This window comes from Hylobates moloch, unplaced genomic scaffold (genome assembly GCF_009828535.3).
Source record: "Hylobates moloch isolate HMO894 unplaced genomic scaffold, HMol_V3 SCAFFOLD_13, whole genome shotgun sequence".
In the NCBI taxonomy this organism is placed as follows: domain Eukaryota; kingdom Metazoa; phylum Chordata; class Mammalia; order Primates; family Hylobatidae; genus Hylobates; species Hylobates moloch.
The window spans coordinates 85,406,486-85,419,643 of record NW_026652288.1 but is presented as its reverse complement, the minus strand read 5'-3'; the positions used below and the strand labels follow the sequence as shown (position 1 = coordinate 85,419,643).

General features: G+C 38.0%; 1 protein-coding gene and 1 non-coding gene across 2 annotated transcripts in view; both read right to left on the bottom strand.

The window, feature by feature from the left end:
• NAALADL2 (N-acetylated alpha-linked acidic dipeptidase like 2) overlaps positions 1-13,158 on the bottom strand; it is a 959,155-nt gene that overhangs the window by 71,770 nt on the left and 874,227 nt on the right. The window contains exon 12 of the mRNA XM_032174021.2: positions 9,550-9,643. Within this exon, the coding sequence (XP_032029912.1) occupies positions 9,550-9,643 (94 nt within the window). The remainder of the gene's footprint in view (positions 1-9,549; positions 9,644-13,158) is intronic.
• Positions 7,576-7,681, bottom strand: LOC116481366 (small nucleolar RNA U13). The gene has a single exon (XR_004251529.1). It is a non-coding gene; the product is annotated as a small nucleolar RNA U13 (small nucleolar RNA).

The following is a 13,158-nucleotide window of genomic DNA, read 5'->3' as shown; positions in this document are numbered from 1 at the left end:
CTACACCATTTTATATGAGGAACTTGGACATTCATGGATTTTGGCATTTGAGAGAGTTCCTGGAACCAATTTAATATGGTTATGTAGTCAGAGTCTATATAAAAATGTAATGGGGATTGAGACTAAATGTATTTTTAGGAATTTGCCCCCAATGGATGGCCAACCTCTCATTAAACTTCTCTATTAATTTGAGCAAACAAGGTAAGATACTTCTGATTGAATGCTTTAGAGTTTAAGTCCTTGTCAAATGAAAAAGGTAAGTTTTAGAAATGCCAGCTCAGATCAAACTGCTAGAAATCTAACATGATACAGAATTCCCATAGGAACAAAATCTTTTATTGGAACCGTCTGGATTTTAGTCAGGCTGCCTCGGACTTCTGAGGGAGGGCCCAGGATTGAGGACCTGGTGTACTTCACTATCTGCTGGCCAGGCCAGAGCTGGAATTGGTGGTAATTAAACCAAAATTGAAGACAGATGGGCTGAGAAATAGACTCATGCAAGCTATACGGTGCTTAACTTAATTTTGCTAGTTGGGAAACTCACCTTTTATTTTTTAGAAAGAAAAAACTTATTAGATAGATCTCAATCACTTGCAATTGTAAAAAAAAAAAAAAACAAAAAAAAATCCAAAAAACATCAAGTGACACCTAAAAATTGAAACTACAAATCTAACAGGACACAGAATGCTTGCCCTAGTGTGATCATCACCTTGAAATACTATCCTTTCTTCCAAAATGAAGTGATTGACGCTAATGAATTATCAGAGCTAATAAAAAAAAAAAAAAGTCAGACCAAATTCTCATTGTCAGTTATTCAAAGAACAGGAGGAAATGCTGCCAGCAAGTATTTTACATTTAGTGAGATAATCAGGAGGTGGCAATAAGACACATAGTTCAAAATTATGTTTCCTGCTGAGTCTGGCTTGCACTAAATAAATGTGTACATAGCTAGATCAAATGAAAATTACTTTTACTTTATTTGGTCACATGGAGTCTTTACGATAATGCTATTTAAGAAATCTGATGCAGAAAAATAGCATATATTAGGCAAGAAACATCAGAATTACACAGACATTAATTGTTTTAAAGTGCTGTTTTAGACATTAAGAAGTGGATAAGGTGAGAAACATCAAATTTAGTAAGATTATTATGCGCTTACTCTTTAGTCTGCTCTAAGGTTCAAGGGTAGGGTTGTATTTTATTTGTTTTTGATACCTTCCTCTGCTCCTGCAAACTAGTACCATCGCATTCTAAATGCATTTTTCGGACATACAGTTAGCAACTGTAGATTGAAAATATTTGTGAAAACAATTGTTTCTGTACTATCACATGCAGACTGTTTTTTCTTGTCATTATTCCCTAAGCAATTCAGTATAACAACTATTTCCATCGCATTTACATTGCATTAGGTATTATAAGTAATCTAGAGATGATCTAAAGTGTGTTAGAGGATGTGCACAAGTTACATGCAAATACTATATAATTTTATATGAAGAACTTGAACATTCATGGATTTTGGTATTTGAGAGAGTTCCTGGAACCAATTCTCCATGGATACCAAGGGACAACTGTATTCATTTTTTGTCACAAGTATTAATACATCTGAAGTATATCGGCTATCTTATCCATCACTATTTACACTATATCTCCATATACCACAAATAAATATTCATTCTCCATTACGTGCTTGGCATTGACCAAATATTAAGAGCCAAGGTCACTCAGTCAAACTGAGCTTTCAAGAACCATCCAATAAATCAACCCAAACAAATTATTCACTGGTAAATTATCCTTCTTTCTGGTGGTTGTGAGAATGGTTGAGAATGGTCGAGAATGGTCTGCTGCTACTGTAAACTAGTGTAATAAATAAACAAGATGGCCGGTTGTCAAGTGGTAAAAATTGCACCGTTGAAAATGCAATTGGGTTTCAGAGACCTTCATATTTATACTGTTTGCAGTAAGGAGGAACAGTATTTTATAGTTCAGCCTTGAAGGTCACTTTTTTTTTTCACTGTAATTGAGAATTTAAGAGTAATCACTGTGAACTGTCCTAAAAATAAGAAAAATATCAACAATTTAAGCTTGTATTAAGCAGTAAAATTATATGTTTCATTTAACATAGGACAAGAATTCTGTTTAGCTAATGAACTTATCTAGCATTGTAGCTAAAGTTAAAACTGCAATATTTATTTAGGTATTGATAAGTGGTTTCCATTATTCACACATTAGCCCTTTACTGTATTCCATTTTTAGAAGTAAGGTATAACTAAAATAGAACCGATGCCTACAATTTAACAACTATTTGAATAATCTTTGACCATGATTATTTTAGGTCACGAAGAGTAAAATACAAAAATGTATAGTTTAAAGGTGTCAGGTTTTGTTAATTTTATCGAACAGTCACACACAGGACATGGTAAAATAATATTTTTGCTTATGTTGTTTGGTTACATTTTGTTTTGCTTTGCTTGTTTTTTCTAATATGGGTATATCTCAAGTCTGGCCTCATCTTTCTGAGTGAAAGTGACAGGGAGACCCAAGGAATTTCACATCCAAAGAAAACTAAGCACATACAACAACCAATAACCAAAGAGAAAGTTCTTCATCTTGGGCAGAAGCCTGATATAACTGTAGGAAGCCAAAGGACTCCTGGCTCATCCATTTGAGAACCTTGGATTTTAGGGGCAGATTCATCTAGATATAGTGGTGTCTGGCTTGGAGTGAAAATCTCCATTGAATCATTGCAGTTCTGTTTTGTTTTGTTCCTCCTGTGATGACACACGCTTAGGTACAACTATTAAAGAAAGGGTTATTAATTTCCCCGGCCTAGTCTGAGAATATTTTCTTTCCCTTCTTGCTTTAATTGAAACCTGGTTCTCTCCTAATGATATCACTTGCATTTTAGCTCTCGTAGGCAGCAGTGCTTTTTCACCCTGTGCTTTCGTACCACCAACCCTAGAAGAATAATATGAGGTGTTTCTAGATCACCACCCATTCTTTGAAGATTTTTATCTCCTGACTCATCATTACTCACTCTTACATAAAGCTTAATTCTTTACAATTTCAATATCCACATAGAGATACTCTCTTTTCCTTAGCCTCTTTTCTTCTAGCAACCACGTACCACTCTCATGGTCATACACGGCCTGGACACTGTCCTTACCAATGTCTGCACTCTTTCTGTGATCTCATTTTCACGAATCCAACTTGCTGACTACCACCTCCTGCCTTGTCAGCTCATGTGTTGTCAATTCTTCGATCTCACTATGACATAAAGTCTATTGGTCCTACCTCCTTTTCACTAGCCTTCACTCCCTTCGTATCCTCACTTTATTTCAACCCCAGTTAAGATACTTTGGTCCATCATAATGCATTCATTACATACATACTTTATAGACATCTGGTCCATCATAATGCATTCATTGCATACATCCTTTATGTACATCCAGTTTTCTTTATCCTATGCAGTTCATTGTCCTTCTCTCAGGAAAGGTCTAGCCCTGGTTAAACTTGACTCTGCCTGTTCTATGCCTGTGATGGGGTTCAGGACACCCTATCCCAAAATATGGCACCTTGGCATTTGAGGAAGCAACAGAAGCAAGACCTTGTCTCTGACCTTCTGGCCTTCTCACCTGAAACCGGCCATAAAAGAATTGCCTGGGCCGGGCATGGTGGCTCATGCCTGTAATCCCAGCACTTTGGGAGGCCAAGGCGGGCAGATCACCTAAGGTCAGGAGTTCAAGAAGGGCCTGGCCAACATGGTGAAACCCCATCTCTACTGAAAATACAAAAATTAGCTGGGCATGGTGATGCATGCCTGTAATCCTATCTACTTGGGAGGCTGAGGCAGGAGAATCACTTGAACCCGGGAGGTGGAGGTTGCAGTGAGCCGAGATCGCGCAGCACCACTGCACTCCAGCCTGGGCAACAAGAATGAAACTCTGTCTAAACAAAAAGAAAAAAAAAAAAGAAAATAATTGGAATTGTCTGACCTTCCTCTGAAGTAAGACATAAAACTTTTATCCCAGACATACCCTCCCTACACCTGGAGAAAAGAAACATCCTTGTCCTCAAAGAGATAGAGACACTGAGAATAATCTGAACAGAGATCTTACTGAATTCCCCCCAATTTATTACAATTAGATCATATCTTTTTGTCTTCTAATCATACTTCTGAACTCTTCATCAAATTAGCATAAAAGTACACACATTTCCCTCTTTTTTTGGGTCTTCGTTTCTGAAGGTTCCTGTGTCATGCAAAACTTACATTATATAGGGCTGGGCGCGGTGGCTCACGCCTGTAATCCCAGCACTTTGGGAGGCCAAGGCGGGCGGATCATGAGGTCAGGAGATGGAGACCATCCTGGCTAACACGGTGAAACCCCGTCTCTACTAAAAATACAAAAAATTAGCCGGGCGTGGTGGTGGGTGCCTGTAGTCCCAGCTACTCAGGAGGCTGAGGCAGGAGAATGGCGTGAACCCGGGAGGCGGAGCCTGCAGTGAGCCAAGATCGCGCCACTGCACTCCAGCCTGAGCGACAGAGCAAGACTCTGTCTCAAAAAACGAACAAACAAAAAAACAAACAAATAAAAAAACTTACATTATATAAATTCTTATGCCTTTCTCTTGTGTGAGAGGAAAATAAATCTTGGGACCTTCAAATCACTAAGCCAAAGGGGAAAGTCAAGCTGAGAACTGTGTCAGGCAAACCTGCCTCCCATTCTATTTCTATATAGTATAGCTACAAAGATTGAAAAAAAGCTACATATCTCCCTGACGAGGAAATTCCTTGTGGACAAGGACAGACAGAACTTAGTCATCCCTCTGCTCACATGAGACAAATGCATATCTGATGGCTTCCCTTGCCATACTTTTGCACTAAACCAGATAAGGTATAAGTGACTATTCCTGTAAACTGTGTATTGAGTGAAAGGCTAATCAGAAACTAAAAAGATTGCAACTTTTTGTCTCTTACCTACCTATGACCTGGAAGTCCCCTCCCTCCTTTGAGTGGTCCCACCTTTCTGTAACAAACCAACGTACATATATTACATATATTAATTGATGTCTGAGTCTGTGTCATGGGTGCGTCATTAACATTGGCAAAATAAACTTTCTAAGTTGACTGAGACCTATCTATTTTGAGTTCACACTTGTTAATGTGTCTTTTGTTATAGGCATCTTAACCATCAACCTAGTGATAAGTGAGGAAAGAGCTCTTTTCTCCCCTACATTTGCATCCCCCTCTGAAGGCTGGAAAAAATCCAAAATTATGCTGAATTATCTCATTTATAATATGTATCTCTTCTGGGCTCTTAATGCTGCCCCAAAAAAGTTATATTTTCATGGTTTTTCACTTTCTTACCCTTCTTAAAAAAAAGTTTTTTTATGTTTTTCTAATCTAAAGAAACTTGCCAAGGAATCTCAACACCAAATTTACCCATCTACTGTGTGTTCTGCCTCCTTTCACATTTTCATGGATGGACTACTGTGTTCCTGCTTTGGTATGAATGCTATGTCCCCCCAAAATTCATGTTTAAATCTAACCCCTAAAGTGATGGTATTAGGAGATAGGATCTTTTAGAATTGATGAGTTCGTGAGGCCAGAGCCCTAAAAAATTAAATTAGTGCCCTTTTAAAAGAAACACAAGACAGCTCCCTCAACCCTTCTACCATGTGAAGTTAATAGCAAAAAGATGGCCATCTTTGAACCGGGAAGTGAACCCTCACCAAACAGCGAAACTGTTGGTGCCTTGATCTTGGATATCTCAGCCTCCAGAATTGTAAGAAATAAATTACTGTTGTTGATAAGCCATCCCTTCTATGGTATTTTGTTATAACTGCCTGAATGGACTATGATAGTTCCTAACTAATGTGAAGTCCTCAATCCTTGTGCTTCCCCTACTTAAGAAAATCAGTCCAGCAATTCTCCCTTTACTCTGTTGTGTGAGCAAATTTTACCTCTCCACTAGATCATTGCTATCAGAATAAAAACATGCTACACTTCCTTGACTCCATACTTTTTTTATCACCTATACCACTGTTACAGGAAAGGGGTCCCGATCCAGACCCCCAAGAGAGGGTTCTTGGATCTTATACAAGAAAAAATTAAGGGTGACTCCGCAGTGCAAATCAAAAGCAAGTTTATTAGGAAAGTAAAGTGGTGAAAGAACAGCTACTCCACAGACAGAGCAGGACATTTCCTAAAGTAAGAGGAGGAACATGTCCGCCCTAGGTACAATGCTTGTTTATATACAGGATAAAAAAGATCATGGGGAGATGCGCTCTGCTCTAAGAGTTTGTGATGGAGGATTAATTTTCTTAATTACTATATTTTGCAAAAACCAATACTGTTGTCTTTAAAGCTAAATTAGGAATGCCTTTGTTCTCAAGATATTGTGGTATTAGAACACTCCCAAGTCTGGGTCTGTTGAGTAAACATTATCAATCTGTTCCTTTAACCATAAACATCGAGAGACTAGGAATGCCTAACTTTCTGGGAATGTAGCCTAGCAAGTCCCAGCCTCATTTTCCTTGCCCTCATTCAAGGTGGAGTCACTCTGGTTCAAATGACTCTGACACCACCACATATCCCCAATTTATCACCTCCCATTTTCTTTCAGATGCCTTCTAATCTGGCTTTTGCTTATACTAATCTACTAAAATGATTTTGTTAAGATCACCAATGATTTCCACATTGCTAAATCCACTAGTCAATTCTATGTTCTCCTTTTCTTTACTCATTACCAGCATTGGACACAGTTGACTACTTCCTCTTCTTTGAAATACATTATCCACTTGGCCTCTGGTTATAAGATTCGCTTGTTTTTCTATTATTTTTTGGCCACTCCTGCTTGATCTCCTTCTATAATTGTACCTTTATCCCAGTTTCTAAAGGTAGGAGTGCCTGAGAAGTCTTAGACCTTTTCTGTCCTCTACATGTAATCCCCTAATAATTTCGTCTAGGATGAATCCGAAATTTACATTCTCAGGTCAGATCTCTCCTCCATACTCTGGATACAACTGCTATGTTCTGCTATGACATTTATTTTGGGAATGCAAATTAGTGTCAAAGTAATTAATATTATGGCATTTAGTGATTGATATTAGTTTCAGCATAATGCTATTTTCAGATTTGCTTTTATTTATGCTAATTTTGTTCCACTATGGGAATGTATGTAGGTATGTTTCTTAGGAGCAGGGATTTTAATTTTGGTTTATTTATCTAGCTGCTGTTTGTTTTTGTTTTGTTTGTTTTGATAATGGAACTGTGCCAAGCATACCATAGAGGCTCAATAAATATTTGTTAAATGAATGAAAAAGTGGATTCAGGAGATGTGAAGTCCATGGGGATTACATGCAAAAATTTTTGTATACATTTAACTTTCTGTGGAGAAAGATAATAATTTTCTTCGGATGTTGAAAGGGTCCTTAATCATCCACACAAACCAGATTAATAATATAATTCTACCAATAACCCAATAGTTCATTTTCTGAGCATCAGTATTAGCCCACTTAAAATGTTTATATAGTGGTTATAATGCGGAAATATTGTGCCAATTTGTAGATTTGTTATGTCAGGCAATTGTAATGTGCCAATGTGCTAACAAGGTTTAAAGGAGGTAAATCTTACACATTGGCCTGACAACCGAATCATCACAAATATGAACCACAAAAGGATCATGTATATGAATTTTGAAGAATAAACCCCATTGTTTAAAAAATGGATTTTAGCTTGTAAAATGACAGTATTGCTAACACTTTTGGTCTCAGAAAAGCAACCTATCATTTATAATTCTATTATATAATGTTAGCATTTTGCAGTATACTCTTTGGGGCTTCTTTTCATGCACAATAGTTATTGCTTTTAGATGAACAAGTATTGTGAGGTTGTCAACCTCCTTTTGTTGTCTGAAAGTTTAAACTTTTATATGAAATACCAACAGAATTTTCTGAAGTATAAAATATAAAAACTAAAGAAACAGCAAAACAGTTTACAGAATAAAATTAATGTTTAAAAAATATTTGCAAAAATGATATTTATTATTCACAAAACTATTTAGACCTTTATTTATACCTTCTTTGTTCTTATTTTGCAAAATGCCGTATGTTTGGTTGCCCAGAGTGACTGCTACAGTAGACACACTGACAACAGTAAGACGAAAGCCTAATGTAGGTAGGAAAGAAGGAAACTATATAGAGACTAACTTAAATATATAAAAAGGAGAGTAATATGAGGCTATTTGTATGGTAACGAATAGCTGTAAGTGGCTCAAACTGTGCACAAGGTCATGGTTTTACGGCCACTATAATAAAATCCTAAGAAGTATTGAGGGGGAAAAATGGAGTAATCTCTAATCCAGGCAGTAAGAAACAATCCAGGTAAAGAAAAGAAAAGGGGGCCAGGTGTGGTGGCTCATGCCTGTAATTCCAGCACTTCAGGAGGCTGAGGCAGGCAGACTGCCTGAGCTCAGGAATTCGCGACCAGCCTGGACAACACGGTGAAACCCCATCTCTACTGAAATACAAATATTAGCCGGGCGTGGTGGCATGTGCCTGTAGTTCCAGCTAGTTGGGAGGCTGAGGCAGGAGAATTACTTGAACCTGGGAGGTAGATGTTGCAGTGAGCTGAGATCCCAACACTGCACTCCAGCCTGGGCAATAGACAGTGAGATTCCTTCTCAAAAAAAAAGAAAAAAAAATTAAATTTTCTGCTACTGGAAATATTTGGCTTTTTAGAATGATCCATTTTCAGAGGATTACTGTTTCAGCTCTACAGTTAAAATATTGACTTTTTTATTGAGAAGTAGTTGTCCACAAATGACTCATTAAAGATCTGTTAGGAAGATGTGTGACTCAAAGAGGAGGAGGGTGAAATCTTTAATCACAATGCTGCCCTTTGTATTTGGTTAATGAAGACAAATTAGGAGCCTAATTGAAAGATTTGTATGTAGATGAAGGGGAAATGAAGGTAATTATTAGGGTGGGGTCAGAATTCTGCTGAGAGAGATATATTCAAACACGAAGGAATTGAAATAGAGGCTCAGAAATAATTGCCTGGTTTCTTCTTTATCATCTTTGATCTAAAGTCTGAGCCAATATCTCAGTCAAATGGAATGGGGCCCATACCACACAGAAACCAACCCCAAAAGAGAAACTTCTGGGCCAGTCTTGTTTGAACTGATTGGCTGTTAGAATGTTAAAAAAAAAAAAAAAAAAAAAAAAAAAAAAAAACTGGATCATTGAACTATATTATTCTACATGAAACCTGTAAATAATAACAGAAACTTAGAATTATAAATCTCTTTGATAAAATAGATGGGCCATCCTTTAAAATCTGATATTCTCCTTTATGCTTACACATACGTGCATCTCATTTTTGTTGAATGAAAACTAAAATTCTTCCAGGCCCTTTTCAGGATCACCCTCTCCAGGAAGCATAGCATTGCCATAGCTAGTAAGATCATTGATGACTTCATCCGTTCCTTGTTGAAAATTAGTTGAACAATTTTTCATCAGTAAAATTACTATAATTCAAAGGAAAATTACCTTTAAGGTTGTTTTGAACTTCTAAAGCTATATCAAGTGCATTAAAGGGCAGAACAGGTTCGTTGGCAATTTGCAAAATCACTTCTCCTGAGAGCTGAAAGAAAAAAGGAAAAAGAAAATACTAGCATTCAGTAATTAGAAGTTTTCATTTGTTTGTTTTTCATTATTTCAGATATTTTTATACATCTAGAGCAGCAAAAACACACAGGAATAATAAAGTTTTATAAAATCTCTCTTTTAAATCTTTATTTAATTTTATCTTTCTATAAAGAAAAAGAACTCAGTATCTTTTTCACATCTCAGCATAGTATGAAGAAATATATCATTCCTTTATAATCCTTTGGGTATATACCCAGTAATGGGATGGCTGGGTCAAATGGTATTTCTAGTTCTAGATCCCTGAGGAATTGCCACACCGACTTCCACAATGGTTGAATTAGTTTACAGTCCCACCAACAGCGTAAAAGTGTTCCACACCAACATGGCACATGTACATATATGTAACAAACCTGCACGTTGTGCACAGGTACCCTAAAACTTAAAGTATAATAATAATAAAATTTTAAAAAAAGAAATATATCATTCTTTTTGTGAGCTGAAATATTAAGAAACGGCTTCCCTAAATGAAAGAGTTGTAATATATAGACTTTAAATAATTCCTTACAGTTCATAATATCACATGACCAAACAAACCGTGGAGAGGAACACCTGAAAATCAATGCCTGGTTATTGGACTAAGGAAAATTTCAGACAAAATTAATGATCGATTTATTTTATTTGATAACCTACAGGCCACATTTGGCAGTTTACTTTGAAAGTAAACAGGCTTCCAAGTTAACTTGTCTTGTGATTTATGGTAACATCCTGTCACTGAGTAAAGAATTTTTTCTGCGTTCCCCCAATTACGTACTGACGAATACATAACCTAATGACATTGAAAAGGATGCTGATTTGTCTTTGAATTGTGAAATTTGGCTGATTTGTTTCAGAATCAGGAAGTTTTGCCAATTGTCTTGCATGTAGACATTTTAACCTGTATGTTGATATCTGTAGCCAGTGATTATAACCTCTGTATTATACCGTCCAGTAAAAAGAACACCTCGGATATGAGGAGTCTTCCTCCCTTCTTCTAAGCTTCCCCAGGAAAGCCTCCCACCCTGTAACAGACTCTTTGCTGGTGTGTCTTCACGGGTAGATCTTCACATTTGGCTTCCAATAAACCTCCTTCAAAATCGTAGATACGATTTTCCTTCATGCTTTTATTCTATTCCTAATTGCTTTTTAATTTTTATAATTTTCTAGAATCGAAACTAATAGTATTAATACATCTGTGAGATTAATGCTTAAAATAAATAAATACAAATTTTAAAAGGCATCCCCAAAGCTCATATCTGCAATCTTCATACATACATAATTCCCCCATGACCCCACCCCAAAACTGTCTGAATATTAACACATGCACTACAGCTGAACTAGCATCTGCTTAACAGGCTGAACAAGTCATATGCATTCATATACATCTCAAAGGACCTTAGGGCTGGCAGCAAATGCTATTGTTATCTCTCTCTCTCATAAGTGATATTTAATATTTACCTGGGCTTAACGAATGTCCCTACATATCTCATAACCCTGAAGGCAGCACACAGGGAAATGTGACTGTGTTGATATTATTAATGCAGTATGAAATGTGGTTAGTGAATGAAAAACATTGTCTTGTGAAACTACACAGGGGAAATTAGCACACTAACTTGAGACAGAATGCATAAAAGATATAATTCACTAGGAAATTATGATGTTATATATCCAAATATGTATATTCAACAAGGTGCAAATTCCATTTAATATTTGATACAGTTTGGCTCTGTGTCCCCACCCAAATTTCATCTTGTAGCTCTCATAATTCCCATGTGTTATGGGAGGAACCTGGTAATAGATGGCTGAATCATGGGGGCATGTCTTTCCCATGCTGTTCTCATGATAGTAAATATGTCTCATAAGATCTGGTGGTGTTAAAAATGGGAGTTTCCATGCTCTTTTTCCTGCCACCATCCATGAAAGATGTGACTTGCTCCTCCTTGTATTCTGCAATGATGGTGAGGCTTCCCCAGCCACGTGAAACTGTGAGTTTTCCATTAAACCTCTTTCCTTTGTAAATTGCCCAGTCTTGGGTATGTCTTTATCAGCAGCATGAAAACAGACTAATACAATAAATTGGTACCAGGAGTGGGGCACTGCTGAAAAGATACCTGAGAATGTGGAGGCAACTTTGGAACTGGGAAATAGGCAGACGTTGGAACAGTTTGGAGGGCTCAGAAAAAGACAGGGAAATGTGGGAAAGTTTGCAACTCTGTAGAGATTTGTTGAATGACTTTGACCAAAATGCTGACAATTATAGAGAAAATGAAATACAGGGTGAGGTAGTCTCAGATAAAGATAAGGAACTTGTTGGGAACTGGAGCAAAGGTGATTCTTGTTATGTTTCAGCAAAGAGATTGGTGGCATTTTGCCCATCCTAGAGATTTGTGTAACTTTGAACTTGAGAGAGATGATTTAGGATATCTGGTAGAAGAAATTCCTTTTTTTTTTTTTTTTTGAGACAGAGTCTTGCTCTGTCACCCAGGCTGGAGTGCAGTGGCACAATCTTGGCTCACTGCAAGCTCCGCCTCCCAGGTTCACGCCATTCTCCTGCCTCAGCCTCCCAAGTAGCTGGGACTACAGGCACCCACAACCACGCCTGGCTAATTTTTTTTGTATTTTTTAGTAGAGACGGGGTTTCACCGTGGTCTCAATCTCCTGACCTCATGATCCGCCTGCCTCGGCCTCCCAAAGTGCTGGGATTACAAGCATGAGCCACCGCGCCCGGCCCTGGAAGAAATTTCTAAGTAGCAGAGCATTCAAGAGATGACTTGGGCGCTGATAAAAGCATTCAGTTTTAAAAGGGAAACAGAGCATAAAAGTTTGGAAAATTTGCAGCCTGACAATGTGATAGAAAAGAAAATATCATTATCTATGGAGAAATTCAAGCCAGCTGGAGAAATTTGCCTAAGTAAAAAGGAGGCAAATGTTAAATCATCAAGACAATGGGGAAAATGTCTCTAGGGCATGTCAGAGATCTTTGTGGCAACCCCTCCCATCACAAGCCTGGAGGTTTTGGAGGAAAAAATGATTTCATGGGCCAGGCCCAGGGTCCCTCTGCTGCATGCAGTCTTGGGACTTGGTGCTGTGAGTCCCAGCTGCCCCAGCCTTGACTAAAAGGGGCCAAGGAACAACTCAGGCTGTTGCTTCAGAGGGTGGAAGCCCCAAGTCTTGGTAGCTCCCACATGGTATTGGTCCTGTGGGTATACAGAAGCCAAGAATTGTGATTTGGAACCTCTGCCTAGATTTCCCTTTGAATGGACGCTCTTCCGAACCGGTGTCTCGCTCTGTTGCCCAGGCTGGAGAGCAGTGGCGCAATCTTGGCTCACTGCAAGCTCCGCCTCCTGAGTTCACGCCATTCTCCTGCCTCACCCTCTCGAGTAGCTGGGACTACAGGCGCCCGCCACCACGCCCAGCTAATTTTTTTTTTGTATTTTTAGTAGAGATGGGGTTTCACCATGTTAGTCAGGATGG